The sequence below is a fragment of the Plutella xylostella genome, chromosome 9, assembly GCF_932276165.1.
Source record: "Plutella xylostella chromosome 9, ilPluXylo3.1, whole genome shotgun sequence".
Classification (NCBI taxonomy): Eukaryota; Metazoa; Arthropoda; class Insecta; order Lepidoptera; family Plutellidae; genus Plutella; species Plutella xylostella.
Window position 1 is genome coordinate 5,727,099 of NC_063989.1, and position 25,175 is coordinate 5,752,273.

General features: G+C 39.2%; 1 protein-coding gene across 4 annotated transcripts; it reads right to left on the reverse strand.

Annotated features, from left to right (window-relative positions):
• Positions 1–24,547, reverse strand: LOC105391500 (V-type proton ATPase 116 kDa subunit a 1). Of its 4 annotated transcripts, XM_048622977.1 has the most exons (19): positions 24,250–24,546; positions 22,336–22,515; positions 20,253–20,381; positions 17,714–17,802; positions 16,964–17,002; positions 12,241–12,367; positions 11,229–11,405; positions 8,908–9,120; positions 6,140–6,290; positions 5,408–5,547; positions 4,783–5,019; positions 4,393–4,505; positions 3,882–4,030; positions 3,312–3,448; positions 2,798–2,884; positions 2,221–2,334; positions 1,608–1,734; positions 1,002–1,134; positions 1–672 (listed from the first exon to the last, which is right to left on the reverse strand). In XM_048622977.1, the coding sequence occupies exons 1-19, from the start codon at positions 24,364–24,366 to the stop codon at positions 573–575; spliced, it is 2,559 nt and encodes an 852-aa protein (XP_048478934.1). In that variant the 5' UTR covers positions 24,367–24,546; the 3' UTR covers positions 1–572. The 4 variants fall into 4 exon arrangements, with proteins under 4 accessions (XP_048478934.1, XP_048478935.1, XP_048478936.1 ...); XM_048622978.1 differs by lacking the exon at positions 16,964–17,002; XM_048622979.1 differs by lacking the exons at positions 16,964–17,002; positions 17,714–17,802 and adding an exon at positions 18,681–18,766 and having other exon boundaries at positions 24,250–24,544.
• Positions 24,548–25,175: the final 628 nt, after the last annotated feature.

Sequence of the window (25,175 nt, forward strand, 5' to 3'; positions counted from 1 at the left end):
TCACAATCACAAAGTTCGTACGTTTATTAATAAAAAATACATAAGTAGCAAAATAATACAAAACAGGACGCACTAACTGTAGTTCAATTAACATTTTTTTGATATTCTGATAAAATCTGGTGTCTTTTCATAAAAAAATGAACATAACTATAAAGCTAGATACACGGATACATCCACAAACCACTATAATTCATTTAAATTAATTGAAATTCAAAGATAAACCTTTTCAAACACTTATCAGAGCTCTACCTCTATAACATTTATCTTATCCCAAGTTTGGAAATACCTCAAATAGACTTTATTAAAACACGAATTTTTAACAAGCTGATAACTAATGTAGGTTATCAGTTATCAGCATACAGACACGAATATAATTTATAGAACAACAGCATTACATTTTTACTAGCTTTGCCAAAAATAATATCTCTAAAATACTGAGTTTTTAAAAGACGTGTCTTGCATCTTGCAGCAAAGCTATTGAGATATTGAACAATAATAGCTGTCTAGTTCTAAGTGAATCGCGTAGTAGGTTATAAATAGAACATAGTGGTAATGGACACAGCATGTGCGCTTTACTCCACCTCTTGACCGGCCGAGTCCAGGATGACTTCAAAGGAGAACGGCTGGAAGAGGTACCCTTCACCAGCGTAGAACTTGCTTTGGAACTCCACCCTGCGGATAAACATTTACGCTATTAATCATGTGTACTTAACAAGTTAATTATTTTTATCAAGCAATGCTGGCTTTAGAACAGTTCGAATTTGTTACTAGTAAAATATCAATATCAACCCCAAAATATCAACACAGTATCATTAGTGAAATAAGTAATGTTTGTTATGGGTAAGTTATGTTAATGTATACCAAGAAAAGAGTTGGCCCAAGGAAACTTCCCCGAGGGCTCCCATTAGTGGATAGAACTGACCAGTGCAGCCGCAGTCTTCCAACCAGCCAGCAAAACAACTAGAACTCAACCTCCTTGCCCTCACTCTCAGAATACTGACCAGTGCAGCCGCAGCGTGTGCAGGAAGGCGGAGAGGCCCTCCATGAGCACGAGGATGGACACGGAGATGGCGGCCCAGCCCGCGAACACCGCCCACAGCACGATGCCGCCCTGGAAGCCCTGGTGTTGCAGACCTGGGGGGATGATGGGGATGGTTTGTTAGATTTGGAGTTTTTATGGTAATATTTTGATGTTAGATTTTAAATATGTGGGATCTTTTGCTGTATAAACATTATATTATTGTCAATGTAGCCGTTCATAACTTGATTTATTTATTTGAGTTATATTTATCACACACTACTCCGTCACCTTAACGGCGGAGGAGACAGATTTGCAACAAAATTAAGAAAATTGAATTTTTACTTCCTGTAAGGTACCCTTTAATGATACCAACTTTGTACTTCCCATTGCCAACCCACCTTACTGAGCCTTAAAAACTTGCAACCTTAGGGCTGCCACTTGGTGTGCGAGGTAAAATCGACCAATGAAATTGGATGAGCCTAGTTTTTATGCAATTTCATCGACGATTTTTACCACGCACACCGCTCCGCTACCCCGCTCCTCACTGATGGACAGGCACCCTAATGCAATCAGAACCACTAGTCACCTTCTCTGAGCAGCATGTTCCAGGCGACCTCGGCGAGCTGCGCGTGCGCCAGCGACAGCGCCCACAGCCGCAGGTACGACGCCGTGTGCGAGATGCTGCCCAGCACGTACTCGATCGTGTGGATCGCCTGTGGGAGGGGAAATGTTGGGTGAAGAGATGGATTATTGCTACGGTTGGTTTAATTTTAAATACACTTGAGAGCAATAACAGAGTTCCAGTGACATAGAATCAAAATACTTTAAGACGTAAAAAAAACATATATTTATTTTGGTGTTGGCATTTTGAAGCGTGGAACTTTTTCATTGCTCGCGAGTGTATTACTTAGTATGGGACTCGGGACACTTGCCCCATTGGCAAGGTACTTTGCCTATGAGATAAACTCGTATTTAATTAAACGTACGTAGGTAGATAACTTAAAGATAGCCGATATAGCTATACTAAAATCTGCACCATGGCAATGGCAGAGGGACTGCCCTCCTGAAAAATAACTAGGAACGCCTATGTATATCACACTCAGAGAAGCTCTTATGCACTCACAGACATGCCTATATGTCTGTGTTTTGCACCTCTTTCTAATGATGATGATAGTACTGAATGATCAAGTTTTACGTACCTGGTGAATGAAGACCTCAGTGATATCCTCGTCGTGGTGCGAGGCGGCCGGCACCACGGCGCCGCCCGCCGCGCCGTTCTCCGCCGCGCCGTCGATGGGCTGGTGGCCTTGGAGCTGCGGAAATGAAATGAAAAGGTTTATTATTGTGGGATAGGCGTAAAACCTCGTTAATCTAAGGGTAGAACGCTCTGTCGGTGGGCTAGTGGCCTTGGAGCTGTGGGTAAATGAGATTTAAGTTAGGTGGCATCATCATCACAACCCATCACGTCCCGTGGTGGACATTGTGGTTATGTGGCATAAGGTTTACATTGTAGCGCAGGGGTAGAGATGTCCAGTGTAGCATTCCATGCTTCCCGGTTATCGCATAAACGATCTTCTACTAGAGGACATTACGAAGAAGGCCGATGTCTGTCTTTATTTTACTTAAGTGCTACAGAGTTTTTCTATTCCTCGGAGCGTCCCGAGTTGATAATCATTTTCATTGCCGGCTAATGATGATAATTATGGGCTAATATTGTGTACGGATTCCTCATTATATGGTGTTGTTTGTAAAATAAGATAGTACAAGTATACTTACAGCACGTTTCTTCTGCTCCTGCATGATGAAGTAGGGTTTACCGAACAGCATCACTGGCACGCACATCAGAGCCAAAATCACAAAGAACTGAAAAGAAAAATATGAGTTTTTATCAAAATGTTCACTTAAAAGTGACATGATAAATTAGCTTCTATTATAGCCCAAGAAGGAGTAAATTTTTCTATACTATGTATGTATAAGTTCTAAAACTGGGTAAATCTTTATTCATAGCTCTCGAGTGCCGGAACGGAATGTTAAGTTCGCTATAATCCCAACCTCTCGATCACTTCGTTTGTCATCCCGCTGCACGGGTGCTTCATTCACGTAGATCAACTACATTATATCTCCATTCGCCATATTGTGCGGTACGGTGTGATTGTTGGGACGCGCATTAAACGAGTTTATTCAACGTTAATAACGGACCTGCCTTTTTCACCTTTTAGAAAATTAAACTTTTTGTTATACATATTATGTACTTTTACTCTGTTGTGCAATGTGCATGTTAAAGACATACCTTCTGCAGGCCGACTTGCCCTGCGTACATGTTGGGGTCGCACACGGGCCGCGGGTTGGCGTCCGTCTTGAACAGCATCATGTTGATGAACGTGATCAGGATCGACGGCGCGCAGTACGCACTCGTTTTCACGATTTCTGGTGGAGATTGGGACGGTTAGTTAGGGGTTTTGGAGGTGAAAACTATGTCTTTAAATACGTGGTATTATGTATTTTGAAACCTTGATGGCTGAACCTGTCATTGTTGGGTTAGTAACACATGGCAAAGTATACATATATGGCAATAGTTACATATGAAATAAAAACCTTATTCAATCTTTTCCTATATGGCTATAACTTCTGCTAAATCTGTTTCATAATGAGAGGATTGGCAGCATTTTCAACGCACCCATGCACTGCATTTTTGCAGAATCCTTATCACTTTTACTGCACATGATAAACTACATTAGTTAGCTTTGTGAATGAAAGGAAGGGTATTGTACCGCTCCTTGGAAAAGTCCTAATATCTGCAGGATACGTGAAGTAGGTGCACTACTATTGCCCTATAGCGATTACACAAGCAGGCACACACCAGGGTCCTGGCTGCCGAAGTGTCCGACGGTGGCGCCGTACGACGTCCACTTGATGAACATGAGCAGCACCATGTAGAAGAACAGCAGGATCAGGAACGCGATCTGCGGGATGAACTCCACGTAGATCGAGATGCGCCGCTTGAAGTACCTGCGGGTTAAATGAATAGGTAAATAAATAAATAAATACTTGGGATTGGACGACGTCGGATAGTAAGGATAAGAGCGTTTGTCCACCGCCGCCGTCACCGAGAACGAGATGACTGCGACGAAGTAGCGGTACATACATTTTGCTTAACCGTGTGTCCACCACACATCCGTCACGTCGCCGTCAGACGCCTAAGGCTGCATTTACTGCACCTTTATCTCGCTGCCTAGTGCGCGGGGACTTCATGGCGGTAGTAATAACGATGGTCTGCTAATTAATGGCCATAGAGTAATCGTACTTTAGCATACGGCATACGCAGAATCTATTAAAAGTAGTAAGGCATTCATCGCAGCCACGATACTCACAGATGGTTCCACAGCGACATGCACACTCCGAACAGCATGTGGAACACGCCGATGATGATGGAGATCTTCATCTTGTACGCGTTCATGAAGATGATCTTGTTCGCTTCGGCCAGCTGGAATTAAAAAAAAAAGTTTGTTATACAGGTTTATCAATGAGTAGCCGGCAAACAGTTTCCGTTAACGGAAATGATTTTAAGGATATGACACAAAAGCCATGTTGCTATGCGAATATATAAAATGATATCTAAATACTTTAATCTGGCTATCAGTGTACTGGAATACCCGAATTCGTAGACTGCATGTAAGCTCTATTAACTCGACGTTTGAAAACAAATATACTGTACATAATATACCTTGCATATAAAATTACATAAAAAACCAACAACTAACCTGCCAAACGGGATCGATTCCAAACGGATACGGCGTCTGCAGATAATCCTCCGAATCAGGGTTCAGTTGCAACAGATTATTCTCTCTTAGCGTCGACTCGTTGTAGTTGACGCGCCACGCCGAGCCGAATATGTTGAGACTCTTGGAGAATATGTCGTTGTATATGAGACCCGTGTACATGGAGAACAGACCCATGAGCAGGATGATGTAGCGACCGCCGAAGAATATGTTCCAGATCTGTTGGGAAAAATAATCAAAGTTACTAGCTGTTTATCCGCTAGAGTTCATGAACGTATGAGTAATTTTTCCGCAGTCTTTTTTCTAATGTATTATCTAAAATAAGCTGATTCAGTATTTTATCTAAAATTAATTAATATATAAAACAAAAATACTTCTGCATCCTGCTACCATATACATATTCTCTAAAATGACATAAATAATATACATACGGCAAAAGTGGTATGCTAAGCGGAAAGGCGGTTAATAAGGTGGTCACCCCGTCGCGAATTTCCAAAAGTCGTAGAACAAAAGTTGTTCAGCATGACCCGCAGAGTCACCCCATTTCGGCTTAGTATACCACTTTTGCAACACCCTGTATACACAATCACCTAGCGGGCGTACTGACCTCGCTGTCAATCTTCTTGGCCTGCAGCGGCTTCTCCTTGTAGCACATCCAGAAGCCGAACAGCGCCATGAGCGCGCCGTGGCCGAGGTCGCCGAACATCACCGCGAACAGGAACGGGAACGTGATGATCGTGTACGGCGCTGCGGGAGAGGGGTAAGGTTATTATTGTGTAAAAAGTGATTGAGTATTCTCCATAATATAGTGATGATTGCGTATGGCACTAAGGGTTTGATTGCGCAAAAAAGTCATGGCGATGGCATATGGTGATGGAGTATAAATATCGATCAGTTATAAAAAATCAGCAGTGCTGCCAAATGCCCTATGAACAATTAATTGCAGTAGTTAGTTAGTTATTTATTGTATGAAAAGTGTTTAGGTTAGAAAATATTGTGAGTGATGTGTCACTGTTTAGGAGAGCACAATATTTAGTAGAGCACTATAATCTGCACAAATTACAATGAATGAGATTGGACGCCATGGGTTAGTTGCTCCATATAAATCATGGAGCAACTAACGCGCTACAAGTGCGACCCGTCATAATGTCCACAATCCATTATGGTGTGAAACCATTGCAAGTACTTAGTTGCTTCAGCTGTTGAGAGAATGCGTTTTTGACGTTCGATTATGTCTGGTAAGTAAAGTTGGTTTTCCTTTGCAGTTATCAAAATATCTATGTGATTTCGAATGTCAAAAAGGCATTATCTCAACGGCCATACAATACGTATATCTCACCGGGGTTGACCTCGCGGTAGGTGGCGACGCCGTACGCGTAGATGAGGTGCTGGAAGGCGGACGTGAACTTGTTGGTGCGGTTGTAGGTGGGCGGGTCCTCCGCCGTCTCCATGCGGTTCAGGATGGGAGGCACCGAGCTGCCGCTGCGCTCCTGGTGGTCATAACGCAGTAGGCTTCATTTGCGTACGTGTAGTAATAACATAATGATAAACGTGGATCCATTCAATTTAAAAAAAAAACGGTAGTTAATTCCAAGTCGATTGACGATGAACAGTGTTAATCACTATGCTAGCTGGTTCAAAGTTACCAGGGAACCATGGATAATAATTTTAAATACCTAAAAAGATAGCGTGGTTTTCGGGGCACAGTTGCTGTGTCGACAGTTTGTGTATTAAAATAAGACGGATTCGATGCATACCAAGCCTAACCAGGGGCGTATTTAAAGATTGCCCGCCCTGGGCTCCTGTAGTTTTCCGCCCCATCAAGGAATAAAAGAAAACAAAAAAGAGCAGTCAGTGTATAGTACAGTAAGGTGCAGAAAAACCTGACCCTCCTCAGAAGCATTGCTATTATGAGAAGGGGGTCAGGTTTCTCTGCACTTGACCGTACCTACCGATCTAAATATGTATAAGAACATTGTGGTGATATATTTGCACTTTGCAGAGATAATGATATCTTCCAAAGAAAAAAAAAGATTTTTCTGGATAGACGACGAGAACATTTTAGAACGTTTAGAAATAAACTTTGGCGGCTGAGTGAGGCAATTTTTTTTTCTTTAAATTTCCTTAATAAAATACAGTGGCGGAAAAAAAATAGACCATTCCATCGGTTCAGAAAATAACAAAGGCCTGCTTTCATACTTAAAAAATCCAGCACTGCTCGGAGTGACCCTGGATAGATCCCTCATGTACAAAACCCACTGCCATAACACCAAGAAGAAAGGTCTACCAGCTGGGGCGCCTCTCCGCAAGTTCTACGAACAAGTAGCTTAGCACTCTGCTTCTCAGCCGAATTTGCCTGCCCCATATGGGCAAGATTCCCATTCCTCAGAGCCAGAAGACAAAAGTCTTCAACCAGTGCGTCCTGCCAGTGATGACGTATGGTGCAGAGACGTAGACACTGACGGTAGGACTGGTCTACCAATTTAAAGTCGCTCAGCTTGCTATGGAGACAGCTATGCTTGGGGTTTCTCTGATGGATCGTATCAGAAATGAGGTTATCCGTCAGAGAACTAAGGTTATCGACATAGCTGTCCAAATATGCAAGCTGAAGTGGCAGTGGGCTGGTCATATCTGCCGAAGAACCGATAACCGTTGGGGTAGACGAGTTCTCGAGTGAAGACCATTAACAGGCAAACGCAGCGTGGGACGCCCTCCTGCCCGCTCTACTGACGACCTTAGGCGGGTAGAGCCGGTAGTGGTTGGAGGAGGAAGGCGGAGGACCGAGTGTTGTGGCGCTCCTTGGGAGAGGCCTATGTCCAGCACTGGATGATTATTGGCTGATGATGATATGGACAAGGTCCGCCCATGCTAGAGAAGTAGATTTTGCTCTTAACGACACAGTTCGTATAGTAACGGGATGCCTCAAACCGACACCGCTCTACAAAGTCTACTCTCTGGCTGGGATAGCACCCCTTAGCATACGGCGAAAAGTGGCATGTTCTGTTGAGAAAGGCAAACAAGAATGCGACATACACTTTACTCACATACCGCCGCACCTTCCCGCCTTAAGAGCCGCAAAGCGTTTCTAAATAGTGAGGTGTCCTTAACGGATGAAAACCCACAAAACGCAAGGCTAAGGCTCTGGGAGGCAAAGCAGCCCTAGGATCCCTTCCTACCTCTGGAGGAAAAACTTGCTCCCGGTATCAGTCTCCCCTGGCACATTTGGAAGACTCTAAATCGGTTGCGAGCAGAGGTAGGCTGCTGCAAGGACAATATTTGCGAGTGGGGCTATACCGTTGGTACAAAGGGGCAGATAAACCTGACCCCCCTCAGAAGCATTGTTAGTATGAGAGGGGGGTCAGGTTTCTCTGCACCTGACCGTACCAACCTATGCGACTGTGGTACCGCCCCCCTGACTATGGAGCATTTACTCTCCTGCCCCCTGTGCCCCTCCACCTGCACTCGGGAAGACTTACTCCAGGCCAACCAGAATGCTATCAAAGTTGCTTCGTTTTGGACTGGACAAATTTAAAAATTCGCATGTTCACTGACACGAATGAAGAAGAAGTGTAGAGTACCTACCGACCGCGACCTACATATGTATAAGAACATTGTGGTGATAGATTTGCATAGATAATGATATCTTCCGTAGAAAAAAAAATATTTTTCTGGGTAGACGAGTACATTTTAGAACGTTTAGAAATATACTTGTGCAGGGCAACTGAGTGAGGCAGATTTCCTTCAAAAAAATACCGAGGCGGAAAAAAATTGACTATTCCACCGGTTCAGAAAAGAACGAAGGCGGCTTTCATATTTCTTAAGACATGAAATCAACATTTGGAAAGATGGCTCAGGGCCGGGCCGTTCTAGGCTTACGTCCTAAAATATTGTGCTGTACTTTTTTAATCTTCCAAACTAAAGTCCAAGGCCGCCCTTCGCCGCCTGCCGCCCCGGGCTGTAGCCCTTTTAGCCCTAGGGTAAATACGCCCCTGAGCCTAACGCATCCAATAAATGGTCATACAATGCCGCTCTTTTAATGCGCACTACGTTGATTACCTCCACTACCTCTAGGGTATCCTACAAATAAAAACAAACAATAAAACTAACCGTTCCCCTCCTCAGCGCCAGCTGAATGGTCTCCAGGTCCAGCGCGGGCACCCAGCACTCCGCAATGAGACACTTCTGCGTCACATCCAGGTTGAACAGGTTCAGCGTGTGGTAGATGGCCTTGATCTTGCGCACTTTCACGAACCAGTTCTTGATGTTCTTAGCCGCGGCGACTAGGACGCGGTGACGGTGGTCCTGGGTTTGACCCAACACCTGGAACGGATTTGTGGTTGAATTGATGTAGAAAAGAAGGCGATATAGTGAGCTCTCTTCGTCTTTCGCGTAACATCAGATCTTTGTTACTACTTTTACTTTGTTCTTTGATCATTGTTACTAATTTAGGTATAAGTAATTTTACTATTTTGTGGTGACCAATAAAGTCATATTCTATTCTATTCAACAAATCGCAAGGTATAGTTTTCTTATGTTGTTTTATAATGTTATTTTATAACATGGATATTATATAGTAAAGATCTGCATTTACATTAATTGAGCTTGGAGCAAATGAAATATTGAACTCTAGTCACAATAGCATTAGGTATAGATTACATACGAATGTGTGAAGACAAGGATAATTCACCATGTAATTCCTGTATAACGCTCGAGTACATAGCAATAAATCTTCGGTCCGATCAATTAGATGTGCCGACGTTTGTCCAACGTTGCGAACAAGGTTGAGATAAGAAGCGGAGTGTAATAAACTGTTTATACTGTAAGTGTTTACTCTACAAAGTGCTCTTGTTTAGTCCTATGCCAATGACCACAGGAGCATTATAGCAACGCCTGTGTCTCCTTTGTATAGATGTCGTGCTGTCGATTGCACAATTCGCACATGTAACACTAAAATGTACCTATAATAATTATGTTCACAACTGTGATTCCTAAAGGGGGCAGGCAGCGGTGACTCACAAACGAGCCACCCACGTGTGGGAAATACTTATCTGCCCAATGGAGAACGATTTTAATAAATTGGTTCGAATTTTTTCCTTATAATTGTTGTTTGTGTAAACGTCATTTTCCATATTATTCCAAATAAATGTAAGTTTTGATAGTGCTAGTAAGTATTAAAAATTGTGCCTTTAGCTCCATTATTCACGGAATATCCAATGCGGTCGTGAGACCTTTAATGAAAAATGGAAACTAGTTATGTTTAATATTTACCAAGAACTTGCAATATTTTATCATTACAAAATTTTCCTTGTAGTAGCGCGTAGAACACTAAACCGAGGCCTGAGGTTTATTAACATGAAACTAGAATAATTATTATGCTATATGCCTGGCACGGTGTTTGTGGCCGATAGGCACATAATTATTATAATTCATGCAAGTAAAACCTACTACATACCTACTTGTGCGACCTGCATTGGGTTTCAAATTAGTAGCTTTTCGGCGTATCATTAATCGGCGTAGAAATATTCGGATACTGGTTGTGGAATCAGCTTAATGTATCATACTTAAAATGTTAAAATATTGTCAGTACACTGAGTTCTACTACTAACAGTAGGTACTAACTTTAAAATTGTAGTTTAGTTTATTATTTTTTAAATCAGTACTACTAAAATAATGCTTAGTAAAACACATTTAAGTTTAAAATTATATACATAATTATAACTATAAAATTTTATCTTTCCTTGGTTATTTACATTAAGTAGCGGTAAGTATATATTGTTTTCATTTAAATAAATCGTAAAGTTATCCGAGCTACATGTATTTTAAGTTCTCCTCGTCTGAACAAATAAAATTAGATATGCTATGTAGTACTATTTTTCAGGCAATAAAATAAACTATACAGCTGTTATTACCTGATAAATACTTGTACATAAGAGGAAAATAACTATCTATACTATAGGAATTACCTATCACTAATTGTTATTGATTTTCTAGACAGTCTATTACGTTAATAGCTCAATTAAAATGTAAACCTTTTTTTTTGCAGGTAACTAATGGCCTCTGAATCTGACATCCAAAGCAATATCCAAGCATTTTTTTATGTCTGACTTTGATTCATAAATATATAAATTTATATAAATAATATATAAATAAATAAATTTAAGGGAACAACTGAGCGGAGTCTTACCGTGCTTTGTTCCTAATCCTGGTGATAACCCCCATGGCCATTTCGCGACGATCAACTATGCAGTAACCATGACTCTATCTCGTTGTATTATAGTTTAAACGTAACGAATGCATGACAAATCTCGTTTCTTCTTTCACTCTCCTGCTACTTTATTTTAAGTAAGTGTATCAACTAAATATCTTTCCCTCTTCCGACATATCCTAATATCTTTTTTCCGACACATCCTACATAAGGATAGGCTTACCGTGTTAAGATCCTCAATCCGAGTCATGACCCCCATGGCCATTTCCCTCCTGTCAGCCGGCGCCTCCGGGCACGGGTAGAGAGTGGCACGGAACCCCTCGCATATCTTCTTGACGCGGGTCTTCAGCTGGTCTCCTTGGAAGAAGATGATGAACACCGACTTGTATACTTGGTCCGACTGGAATGGGAAGTTTTGTGAGTTTTAGTTGAACACCTCCAGTGAGTAAATGATTATTGGCTGATTGTGTTTATGTGTAAATAGGGACATAAACATGTGTGCTCTCTTGGTTGGATTGTATGGACCATTAAAGTGTTTTATGATCATAGAGTAAATCATACAAATACTACTCTACCTAAATGGCAAGGTAATTTTGCGGTTTCAGTACAAGATGTAGGATGTTTACGTTCGAAAACTGACTGTTTATGAAACTTTTATTGCAAACGATCGATGTTTACGGTTCAGCGTTAACAAGGAATCATTTTGCTGGTATGATTTTAACATGCATAAATAATGCACATAGCACATTTACGTACAGATTACAGATTCTATACGTAACAATTCACCTAAGCGTTTAAAAGGTTCTTGGAAATAACATAGGTAGGTTATCGGCATATGTATTTCTAATACCCGCGAATATAAAAACATTGTTCCAGTAGGAAAAATATAATAAAACGGAACATCATACAGTTAAATAAACACCAGAAAAGGGCATGGCTTAGGTATATTAATCAAGGAATGTCACATGTTCACGATTTTTATCATTCATATCATTAAGTTTAAGGCATTAATGGATATAAGTAGATATGAGTAACATTGAGTATCATTTAAAGCATTCTAGACGGCTAGACAGGGTTTCACAGCGTTTTTATTGACGTAGATAAACTCTTTTAATGTATCTTATTTCCACCAATCTCATCGCCTAAATGCGTTATGTTGACGTTTATCTACGTCGATAACGATGCCGTCGGCGGGTTACATACCGTTACATATGGCATTAAAAGACATCACTTACCGAGGAAGGATCCTCAAGCGGCGTCTCGATCTCGGCCTGCCTCAGGAAGACGTTGCCGCGACACGCGCGCCACAGCATGCGCTCAAACGCGGGGATGCGCTCGCGAAGAATCACGCCAGCGACGAAACTATACAGGGACGGGTGTTAGCAAGGCTCAGGGAATAATGGCTTGATGACAAAATATGAAGGTAATTTGGATAACCACCGAAAATAGACGAACTGCCAGTTTCAATAACTCTATCTACTGATGACTGGTGGTTAGTTTAATACTATTTTGACAATTTAAAAGAGCTGAGTTTTCTATAGTCAGATAAAAGTTATCTGAGGAATAAAATTGTTGCTGTTTCTGTCTACAAACATTCAGACGCGACAGCATCAGAATTATTCCCAGATAACTTTTATCTGAGCATTGAAAAATCAGCCCTTAAACGGATATAGTTCAAAATCTAAATTTAAAGTTTACGGAATGTAGACTGTCGGTATTTACAGTGGCATCCAAGTGGATAAATTACCTTCATACTTAATAAGTCATGAAGCTTGTCCTTCCCATTATACTGGTAAGTGATAATACATGATTAACTGACCGGAGATGGCACTGACAGGGGATATTAATAAAATGTTGTAGAATTCTAATCATTTATACAGCATGCAGTCTGTAACTTAGAGAGGGGATGGTTTTATATTCACTTGGAATTAATGATCATAAAACTTAATCTTAACATAATTATGTACAACCTGCACGTATGAGGATATTGATATTACGAGATGATTCATTTATACAGTAGTTGTTAAGTATTTAAATACAAACATTATGTAAGTTTCCGGTTGCTTCCGGATATTATCAAGACTAAGATCTCAGGAGCAGTTAATTCAACAGCTCTTAAAAACGATATTATGACCTAACAAGATGTTTGTGGAAGCTCTAACTGATAGCAACAGCCTTACCGCTAATGTATTTACTCAAGACATTTATAACAATGCGCTACTTTAAAACACACAATGAAATTACATAATTTATCCGTAAAAGATAAGTACTTAACAATGTTTTACGTATAAACTAACAAATAATCGTTGACATGGATACAATTTTTGATCGATATTATTTGGAAATATTTCCCAACTATCAATCGATATCTTCAAGTACTTACTCGAAATTTTCCTTGTAAAATGATACATTATAACTGTGAATGATGTTACGAGACGGTAATAGTATCAATTTGTAGATACGAAAGTCCGCAGATATGTAGTTAGATAAGTATTGGTAAATGAAGATTAAAAGCAAAAACTTAACATTTTGCGTTTAACTGTAGGTACAAGACATTTAAGATAAAGTATCCATTTAGATTACATTGGAAAAAATGGTAAGTGGGATTTAGATCAAATTGTACAATCACTGTATCACGATGATAAGATAAACCAAGTTCTACACTTTGGTTTTAGTAGGTAGGTAGTAACCTACTTACTCATAATATTTTCAAAAATCCTGCAGTGAGTGTACTGTGTCGTATTTGTTCCATGGATTTAAACGTAAGGAAATGAAGGAAATAACGCAACCAGCAAGGTTGGCAAATAGTTTGTTACCTTTATCAAGTGAACAAACAAAACATATCTGCGGGAGACTTCCTCCAGTAGCAAGAGACATTTGTAATTTTGTAACTAAATTTAACTATGCGTCAACTGACGTCGTAATAGTATCATCATCACTACTCTGCTATATTCTAACTGAGGTTCACCCTCAACATTGGTAAACCACGAAGAGTAAACCATTTGTAATTAGTAGTCCTTGAAACCTACTAATATCAATAGCTCGGTACATTATGCCAATTAAGTATCTATGTAACAGTAAGATCACTTGACCGTTTCACAATGAAATGTATATAATGCATGTGCGAATCGTACTGAGTGGTGTGTACCATGTAGTTAAACCTTAGAATTTACACATGTGTTTATCGTATCATCACGTGAACTGCAAATAAGGTTCATGCAAATCAAGTGGAAAGTGACGTGTTCACGGGTTTATACAGGACTGTCCCGTGATTCACGATCGCCTTTAGTCCGTACTAGATTTTCTAGCGACACAACTACCTACATGTTTGCAAAACATCTAGAATATTTCACGTGAATATTTCCAAGTATACAATTTATTTATAGTCATTGGAGGCCTGTTGAAACGAATGAGTGGACATCTTCTGCTGGAGTCAGCCAACGCAAACTGTCATTGATACAGCAAAATGTGATTTAAATAGAAGAGGCTACGGTAAGTTTTGCAAAAATTGCATTTACGGTTCAGCACCGGCATTTTTCCTTGGCAGACTACCAAGAATCGCTGTCTGGACCAGGCGACCGAGGCGCTTTTGGTAACCAATAGAACATTATGTCATAGTAAATAATGAGGTGATGGTGGTAGTTACCTAAATAAATAAGTTTAATGAAGTAACATCAATATCCTCAATAAGACTGAATTCATTATACATGATCGATTATAGGTACTAAACGTAGATGCATATTATGGCCATTCGTAATGAAATCTTGGCATGCGTGCATACATCTACGTGAAGTGGACATAGTATTGTTCATTCACAATGGCTACAAATTAACGACAGAATAACGATAATTTGATATTACGGGCATTTCACATATTTATAAATCCGTTGACAGCTTCTGTTAAATTAGACTTTTCAATCGGCCGACCCTTTTAAACTAAAAAGTTTCAACGGTTTGCAATGCGTTGACGACTCATTTTGAATACAAATTGCTTGCTGATTACAAAACGAAACGCCCAACTCTCTTATCTCACTAAATTATTCAGTTGATAACTTCGTTCATTCGCCAATATACATAATACCCATATACTACATAGAGGTAATTATGCAATAACACCTCAACATCACGTGCTAAAACGTTAGTGTTTAATGTTTATAAACTGTTATTCCAGTATGTATTGGTTTGGTAGAAAATCGTGTAATTTTTCCATAACTATACAAGCAGAAAAAAGATCTTTCCCACGAACGTTACCAAAATACCATTCAAAAATATCTTATTTGTAATATCCATTAGGCATGGATTTTTTCCATTAGAGTTATGCCAAAGTGTCAGTCACGACCACGATGCAGAGGTTGACGTTCCCAGATATGTCACAGATAACTGTAGTGTTACAAGACTGCGTGACTCATGTTACGAGGGGACTAACCCTATCATCGACGAAACATTTGCAGCTTTGTAACTAAATGAGATCATTTGCATATTTGGAACAAATCTCTTAGCTCGTATTGTCAATCTTATCGGCAAATGTATCCGCTGAATTACCCTGAATTGACCAGACTCGAGTGAGACAAGTCATGTTATCGACGTGAGATATTGATAAAACATACACGGCACAGCATCATAACAATAATATTTGTGTTTGGTAAGTAATATTGAAACATCAATGTGTTGAATAGAAACAATAAGTAATGCGTCGATTCAGCAGTTATTTTGGAGCATTAGAAAAACAACGTTCCCTTTCTCCATTTCGTGACGTTTTCTGGCCAATAAGAGAGAGTCAGGTAGCGTCGACTCTGCATTGACGTCACCATTCGCTCGGTACGAACACCGGTGCGACGAGTGATAGCAGCGAATTATTAATAACTACACGGAACAAATGGCGAAATCAAAAGACGCATTGTGATGCTAAACGCCACCTGATAACGAACGACCCATACTTAGCGAATCCAAGGTTGGAACATGAATGGAAACCTACCTAAATCGTTTTCAGACGTACGGATACAAAACGATACGATATTATGAAGTACTGCTTTATGTCATGAATTCCGGATGAATTGAGTTTCCTGCTACTTCTTCTCTTCCGTTGCCTTTTATTAGTAAGTAGTGATATTTTGTGAAGTAAAATCAAAACCCAGTTTGTGTGGACTCTTAACTCTGTGCATTTAAAACTGGTGCTCTATTCAGTTAAGTAAGTTTTAATGTAACATATATTTTACACATTGTGAATGAACAATAGGCTGTGAACAAAAATATATTACACAAAAGAAGATAGATTAATGCACTCGTACCAAGACGCTGTTAGAAACCTTTTTTGCGGAAAAAAGGAAAATTTAGAATATTTACTGTTCGTATTCACATTCCCATGAGTAGTTTGTTGTTAGTGTTTCCTAGGCATGATCAGTCGTTAGCTCATATTTTCTATTTTAATTGGGATGTGAATACGAATTGACTTAAAATTTAGCATTTACAATGTCGCACCTAGGTCCATTATCTATTCTTGAAGTCCAAGTAACCTTCCACACACATACAGACACAATATATTTGAAGTAACAAATTGAATTAGACATAGTGGTAAGCCTTTATATGGTGTAGTGTTAAAAAGCACAAGTGAGTTAGTAAAACATTTGATTTGGGAGCTGACAAAACAGTTGATAATGATGAAATGAGATACACCTATGTACGTATAACAATACTTAACGTAGGTACAGTAACACGTTCACGCCACGGTAACAATAAGTACTTACATTTAACAGATCATGCATTATGGACCCAAACCATCATTCAAAACACAATGAACTACAAATACCTACGTAACAATGATTAATGTCTACTTTGTCAGCTACCAAAGTCAGTATAAATAATGTTTTCTTATCTATAATATATACAGGAAGACCATAATAGTATTACCCATCACATTACAGCTAGCCCAACTACATTAAATTTATACATTCATACTAACCAAGGCAGGAATTCCAACGATTCTTGCTTATCCCGTAAACTAGGGAATAAACCAAGCGATTAAAACCAAACTTTATATACATTACTTTAAAACTAAATTATGTTTCTGGAACGTCTTGTTTCACTAAAGATTTGTATTTGTTTTAACATTTAGTTTGTAACATTTGATTTTGTGAAAATTGGTCGTTAGGATACATGCAATTTTAGTTGAATGGGGAGTCTGTTAACTTTACATTACTATTATTTATAGGAAAACAACTGATAGTTTCTGCACAAAGTCTTTTCAAATCATATCATACAGCGCAGAATTTATCAGAAATATAATCGCCAGAAAGGTAATGAGGTGCTCAGGTAAATCCTTTGAACATTAAAGTCTGCCCAAGAGGCCGCACGCGCCCAAACTGAAGTTGTCAACATTTGCTTTGTAAACTTGCTTGGATTACTTCTCAAAACAATCTGTCATGTTTACGTGAGCACCTTGATTGATCATCCCGTTTTAGCGTCGCACGCAGCTGTTGTTTCACCGTCGCGAAGTGCGAAACAGATCGTTATATTGGATAGCTTTACTAGAACACAGCTATGTAAATGTAAGTTTGTAAGAGCAAACCAGAAAAGCACCGCAAGCTTCAAGATAAGTACGTACAGAATGGCAAAGGCGAAATATGGCTGCATGAGGCCTAAGACGGAAAGTCAATATCCTTGTATCTGGCGGTTGAATCTCAGATGTCTTCGTATGTACACGCATACATACCCTAGCTGGACGTGCCCCCCGTGACGGCTCGGGTCGTCAGATATCAGAGCGCGCGTCATCGACTCTGTGGTATTGGCCCCACCCTCGTGCTAACGGACAAACACACAGATGTACAGACAAACAATCCCTAGAGGACAACACAGACAGATTTAACATTATCCCCGGTGTCTGTTGTAGTAAAAAAGTAGCGCCAACTATACGCGTCGTCGTTTTCGCGTGATGCTACAAAAAAACTTTACTTCGTCAAACCAGTTAGTTTTGGCTACTCATTACTTTGTGATTAAGGTACAGTGTAAAAAAGGCATAATAATAAACTAAATATACAGTCTACATACAACTCGTTGCTATGTGCCTACTCTAATAGGTAATACTTAAATAGTATGACATGCATGAATGATAAAAACAACAATATAGAAAGCATGACGGAATAAGAAAACTTAAGAATGATTAAAATAAACCTTCTCCATTTATCGACCTTTCACGTAGAACCTCTCTGATGGACTTCAAAAATAAATTATGTTTAAAAAAAACTTTGTTAGTCAAACTCACTCAGGCAGCACTTGGTTAGCACGCTCCGACTACGGGACTCTAATTTTCACTCGACAATAAACCAGAAAGCTAAATCATATTAGATCGTTTCGTTTGAAAGGGAATGTTGCCGCAGTGCTACGCTAAGCTGTCATTCCATCACACATGAAGTCAAAGAGAGGTGTTATGTAGAGATGATGTACAATAAACCGGCCGACTCCAATGCTTGCCTGAGTGGTGATTGTTGGTCTCCCGTATCAGCGTCACAGTACAAGCGCTGGAAAATATAATACGGCTCTAGGATATGCTTTGAACTCCACACCATACAAATCGCAGATAAGATATTGATGTGAATTTTGAGGGAGAACATTAATTTTGATTTGGGAGGAAATCAAAGCGCATCAAAGGGCGTTTGTAGTGAATCTGAATCGGAGCATACCCCAGCTTGAGCGCTTGCCCTCCCGCCATGAGGCCCTCCTCCCCTAGCAGAGTGACTTGCTCCTCCTCGCGCGACGGGTCCGCCATCTTGTGTACACACACGCCAAAGTGGCGCCAAAGTCAGAAATAGTCCAAACGTCAAACTCACAATTTATGTTCAGACACACTTTATTACGAATCAGCTGCATTTCTTTGTCGGTATAATGATTGTGTGATGGCCTTCTGGTGGCGTTACGTAGAATACGTACAATGCAATTGAGGACGGACGTGGCATGGCAATTATGTGTTGAACAAAAAATTGTGACCGTGACATTTGTACAACAATACCAAATATATTCAGTGGGAAATGTTTACTGCACCCTAACAGTAAAACCAGTAAATTCCACTGATTTCCTGGTGATATAGAACCAAACTCAAAGAAGGACCCACAACCTCCGTCAGAAGAAAAGGTTAAAATTTAAAATTCAACGCCAGAGTGATTTCAGTGCAAAATAAAATTAGTATTTTGATGAAACTATCCAATAATTGTATGTTCTTAGGGTACTCAGACGTCCGGATTTTGGATTTGTTTAAAATAGATGTCAGCCAAATTGCTGTACCATGCTAAGGTCTACATCTGAGGTGACCCTTAGAACCTCGGTTAATATAAAATAATTCCAACTAAACTTATTGAATGGTGAGACATTGACATAAATAAAGCGTAAACTTATAATAAATATAATTAAGATAAGTTAAATAATAACATTGAATAGATCTGCGAGTTCGTTTGTTGTGGAGCTATTTTTTTTCTACAACAGTAGTACGAAACGGCCTTCGAAGGGGTGACGGTAGGCGGTTTGGAATCCAACTAATTGTATTTGTGGTTTGTACTCTTGATGTACTATTCAGGTACTATGGGCATCTCATTCGCATTAGATTACTAAGTTACTATTAATTTGGTACATAATTATTTTAATTGATTATTTAGACAGTAGTAGAAAAAATAAATTTTGTCATAAGCGATCAGAAATGAGATTGTATGTTGACAGGCTTTTAGATTGTTTATCACAGGTAAAAAAAATATTAATGCATGATACCGATATCTTATCGCGTTAATTAAATGCGGCGATATTATAGTAAATAATAAGTAGGTATAAAATCTGACGTCACAGATCATAAGACTAGAGCATCATTAACTTAACAATGATCGATCGTTATAATGAAGTGCGGTAAAGAATTTATTTCTTGAACTCCAAATTGATTGGGAATGAGACTCTAAATGTATTCTTAGATTTCTTAGACATTTAATTACTTTATGTAATTGAAAATCAAGTTTCCTTGTAGCCAATAGGCACTTTGCTCAGTAACGCGATTGGTCACGGTTTTTGTTTAAGACTTGTCGCCATGAAAATTGAGATATCAGTTTGTGTCATACAAAATACTCTATTCTTAAAAATCATTATGTAAACATACAATCGATACATATATCACCGTATGCTCTTTAATTAGATATGAAATTCGAGTGGCGGCTACTGTTCTGTCTCATAGTCTTAAAAATAGGTAATAACTAATAACGTTACATCAGGGCACTTACCTCGTCAAAGAATACTTGAGTTTTGCGGAGAATGTGCTTGAGTTCTGTGAGCTCGAGATAATTTCTCTTGAGGGCCTCGGCATTCTGGTTTACTTCCCGGAGTTCGTTTTCCAGTTTCTCAAAGGTTGCCTAAGGAAAATATAATTATTTAAAAAATATGACTCAGAATCTAGATTCAGAATCTAGTTGACGAAGTTTAGTGTTTATTTACGTAGCGACAAGGTCCACAATTTGATGATATTAGATACATATGTACATGTAGGCATGTACATACAATTATCATATCATCATGCAGCAAATTCAGCGTCATGATTGAATCACTCATATACAAATTCGTGATAATTTATTATGGGTGTCATACTTATACCTATGTCAGGTACAGGCATTACGAGCGATTTATAAAAAGACTAGCTGTTCCCGCGCGCTTCGCTTCGCCTTAAAAAGTTTTCCCGTGGGAATTCCGGGATAAAAAGTAGCCTATGTTTTTTCCCAGGGTCTACACCGTATGTATACCAAATTTCATTCAAATCCGTTCAGTAGTTTTGGCGTGAAAGAGTAACAGACAGACAGACAGACAGACAGTCAGACAGACAGACAGACAGACAGACACAGTTACTTTCGCATTTATAATATTAGTAAGGATGTACAACATCTATGTATTCTAAGTAGTTATTTAGAAGTGTGTTTAGTAAGTATCTAATTGACTGTTTACAAAGTACCTACTGTCTGAGCTTTTTGAGAATTTCCACTTGAACAAAACATGTTGCCATGGCCGGTTTTACCGGTCTGATACCGCTCTATTTTATTTTTACTCTATCGGCATCGGTTTGAATTCAATTTAATTATACCAATTTCCCGTATCATTATAAGTAATTGTAGTATTGGATATAGGTATAATCCTGCAACTCGTCGTGCAAGTGTGTGCTCCAAACTCTCGACAAAACTGCACGCGACGGAGCAAATACGAGAGAGTAGAGGTAGAGGCCCCATTCGGCAGGTCTAGCTAGTAGTTTTAACAGTGAACAGTTTTGTCGAGACCTGTGACAACACCTCTAGTCGGCTCTAGTAGAGAGTATGGAGCGGGCTTAAGGACCAACAACCAACTCACCCGTACCGGAACCACACGAAGAATACACCACGACGCGACGCAGCGTCAAAATATAGTCAAACAGTGGCTACGTGTGGCATACGCTTAGGTTAAACCATCTTATACCTACCGAGTAGTTACCGAGATAGTGTCCTCGGCCAAGCACTCGGCCAATTGCTAGCTGTTCTTTGGTCGAGGATTTGCCAATGGACAACATTTCAAAAAACTAAAGCTGCTATAAATCGAAAACCATTTCGAGATTTAGCTCTAAAGGCCATAAAAAAAATGTTTTTGTATTTTTTGGATGTATCATTTTCGAGAAAATCATAAAATAGTAAAAAAGGCCTGATGACGTCATGCATCAGGTGCGATGCATTTTGATGATCATAGCCTATAGATTTAAAAACAAAGTAACTGTCACTTTCATTTTTGATTGACGTTGACGTTTTATCGAGTCGTTGTTGTTTATTTGGGTCATTTTCATAAATTCTGTTCGGACACTTTCTGACTATTTTTTTAATTTATTATATAAAATGGTTAGTACTTATTAAGAGATTACCTCTATTTAATATGTCCCAGAGCATGCCACCGCCTACACAGCTGAAAAAAATGCTTCTGCTAATTTTTTTAAATGATAAGTACCTACTTTGTATCATCAGAAATATCAATGTCATTTGAAAATGACCCATTTGTTGGTTGGCATGTAAACAAAGTTTAAATGTCACTTGTCAGTGTCATTTATGTTTTTTTTCGAGACTAAGGCAATACACAAAAATAAAAATTGAGCCTAATATGTGATGTCACTTCCGGTTTTAAAATAATTAACTTTAAAGTTAAAAATTACATGCAAAAATTAATGTATATACAAAATAAAAAAATACGAGTCCTCTAATTTTTTATAACCTTTCCGAACAGCTAATAAAAATATAGGGTAAAGAAAATGAAATGTTGTCCATTATACTATCTCGATCTCAACGCTCTACAAGGGTATCTCACCTCAAGATCGATCATCTCCCTGGGCTGCGGCGCCTCGGGGCTTTCCCCGGGTATCTCCAGCATGGGGATGCCATCGCGCCGGATCTCCTTCTCCAGGTAGCGAAGCTTGCGCTCCATCTCGTCGCAACGGCGGACCTCATTGACGAACTTGCGTTGGAACGCGTTCACGTCTGGGTTCAACTGCGGGGGGGTTTGAGATTAGTTGGGGCCTGTTTTGGGACTAATGTAGGTGTTTGGGAGAAAATTTTCGGTATGATTGTGGTTATGAAATGAAATGTGTTTACAATTATTTGTTGATAGACATAAGACTAGTAACATCTATATTAAGTATGCTACTTAATATAGGTTTTCAGGAATGCATTTTCTGTTCAGTGTTTTCGTATAAATAATAATATAAATACATATGTGTGGAAAAACCAAAACTCTTATGTCCTTGTGTGAGTAATAGATAGGGTTTTCCAAGTCTCGTTTTTTAACACTGCTGTTGAAGCTGGGCAATGGTAGACATAGGTTGTTTATTAACATATAGGATATCTTTAAAAAATCGTAGTTTTCCTAAGTGACTGTAGTTTTCAGATTAGGGCAAAAGTTAAAAGTTATAATTAAGGTTGCTGTACTGTATTCTCCTTGGGGTGTCAGTTCTGGCCCCAGAATCTTGCCTGAATGAATATGGATCATTAACCTGTTGATTGAATATAAATTTGTACTATAGCATTTGAAGGTCAAGAATTTTAATCACTATGAGTGTGATTAAACTGATAATAAACCTCATATAATATTTCAGCACTATCAGCTTTTAACTAAATAGTTTTAGGAATAGGACTACAGATAGTAAGATAATGTTTTATAGCACCTGCTAAGCGACAAAATATTGTGTTGATCACACAGTAAACTGTAGCAGTAGCAGTAAGATAAGAGGGGTATTATACAATGATCCCCTATGCCGGAACAAGCAGCTTTTGTGCTCTGAGGGAATGTGAATAAACTACACTCAATGTTAAATAGGTACATAATAAAAACTTTATATGGAAATTGAAAGCCCAATTTAGTTAATATTTCTCCTGTAAAAATGTTAGACTTTTCTGGTTACAAATTTATTTTTTAGACTGCTTGTAAATTTTTACAATAAGTATTCCTAATTAGAATCTATAAGGTTTTACAAAAATATCCAATTCAGTATATCAATCAATGAGTTACTAAAATTTAGAAGTAGGTAGGTACTATGTGTTTTTATCACAGTTGCAACAGTGGAATATTATTATGACTGTATTATTATAGTTTCAGCAGATTTAACATAGATTTCACATTTCTTATCCATGCATTAGAAATTTTCATTCAAACAATGTTTAAGTATAGGGAGCTACAAACTACTTTGTTATGAAATCAGAGAAATACCAATATCATAATGATATTGATAAATCCTGTAGTATGTATGATTCATACAAAACCTTGAAACTAGGAAGTTTCATATTCCTTTACATTACTTATGAGTAACTTTAATGTAAGTAAATTAATTTTATGCTTATTAGACAAATGGCTACTACAACTGGACATGTAGAATAAGTACCCAACAGTACTTTATTCATTTTCCTATACAGTACCACCCTGGTATCCACCCCCAAGATTAAAACAATTGATAAAGAGCTTCATTACACGAATTGTGCAGTATAGTGCAGATAGAGCTTTAATCCTTATCTGATATCCATTTAGAATCAAATCCAGGTCAACGATTTCCCATGGTTTTATCAGTAACATAGTTATGGTACAAATTTAGGAGCGAAAGCAAATATGATGAGGCTACTGATCGCCAAATCTGCAGTCTATCTCTGTCAGATATGTGGTCTGGCACTGTCTTGGCAGTGGTACCATTAGTTGGTATGTTCACGAGGAATTCACAACCGATTGTCTACTTACATCGCGGAACTGTACAAGGCCCAGTTCTCCAAGCTCGGACACGCAGGCATAGGCTGCTTCACTTTGTAAGAAGAGCTGACATAATGTCATCTCCTCACTCCGAAACATCGACCCCATTTTCGCACACTTTGTATCACTTCACCACAATAAAATAAACTAACAAATAAACTAATGTTACAGGGTCCGTCGCATTAGTCTGCGGACAGACTTTAGCGGCGACGAAACCAAGACAGCCACCCAATCCAATCGATAAAATGAAATGTGCTGAATTTTGACAAAAAATTGTCTCTCGTCCGGTTCGCGCAAGCGCACAATATTGCAATGTTGCCAGTATAAAAATAAAATAAAGAGAACACACAGAGCAACCGAGCATTTAAAATAAGGCGGTGTTGGTGACCATTGTGTTGACAATATGACTATGACAGCAAGAGTCGAGTCAAGACGAGAGATAGAAATACGTGTGCCTTAAGCTGCGTACACACCGGGCCAACGAACGCCCAACGAACGCCAACGGTGATCCCAACGATGGATATTATTCATACATAATACAGGGCAGATTGCAGCAACGAAGGTCAACGAAAAACGTTCGTTGGCGTTCGTTGGGCCGGTCTGTACGCGGCTTTAGTAGTGTGTGTGTGCCGCCGCCGCCGCTATCGCTCCGCTCACTTTACCTGCCTGCGTCGTGGACGCGAATTTATTGATGTGTACCTTGTACCAATCAACGCAACGTTGAAGCCGATAACACGACGCTGACGAGTTCTTTACACCGCCTACACCTACCATCGTAGTTGGTCTGACATCTACTAAAAGTCATTGACAGCTAAGTACAATTATTATTCTGAAGGCAACACTGCTCTTGTCACTGTCATACCACAGAGTACTTTTATGACATGTCATGACATGGCTGTCATCTGTCATGCTACTGC

Coding starts and splice junctions, on each gene's coding strand:
- LOC105391500 (XM_048622977.1), bottom strand. CDS start 24,366: ATGGGGTCGATGTTTCGGAGTGAGGAGATGACATTATGTCAGCTCTTC. Junction 20,382..22,335: donor GGGAGATGATCGATCTTGAG/GTGAGATACCCT, acceptor TATTTTCCTTAG/GCAACCTTTGAGAAACTGGA. Junction 5,020..5,407: donor CCAAGAAGATTGACAGCGAG/GTCAGTACGCCC, acceptor TTTTCCCAACAG/ATCTGGAACATATTCTTCGG.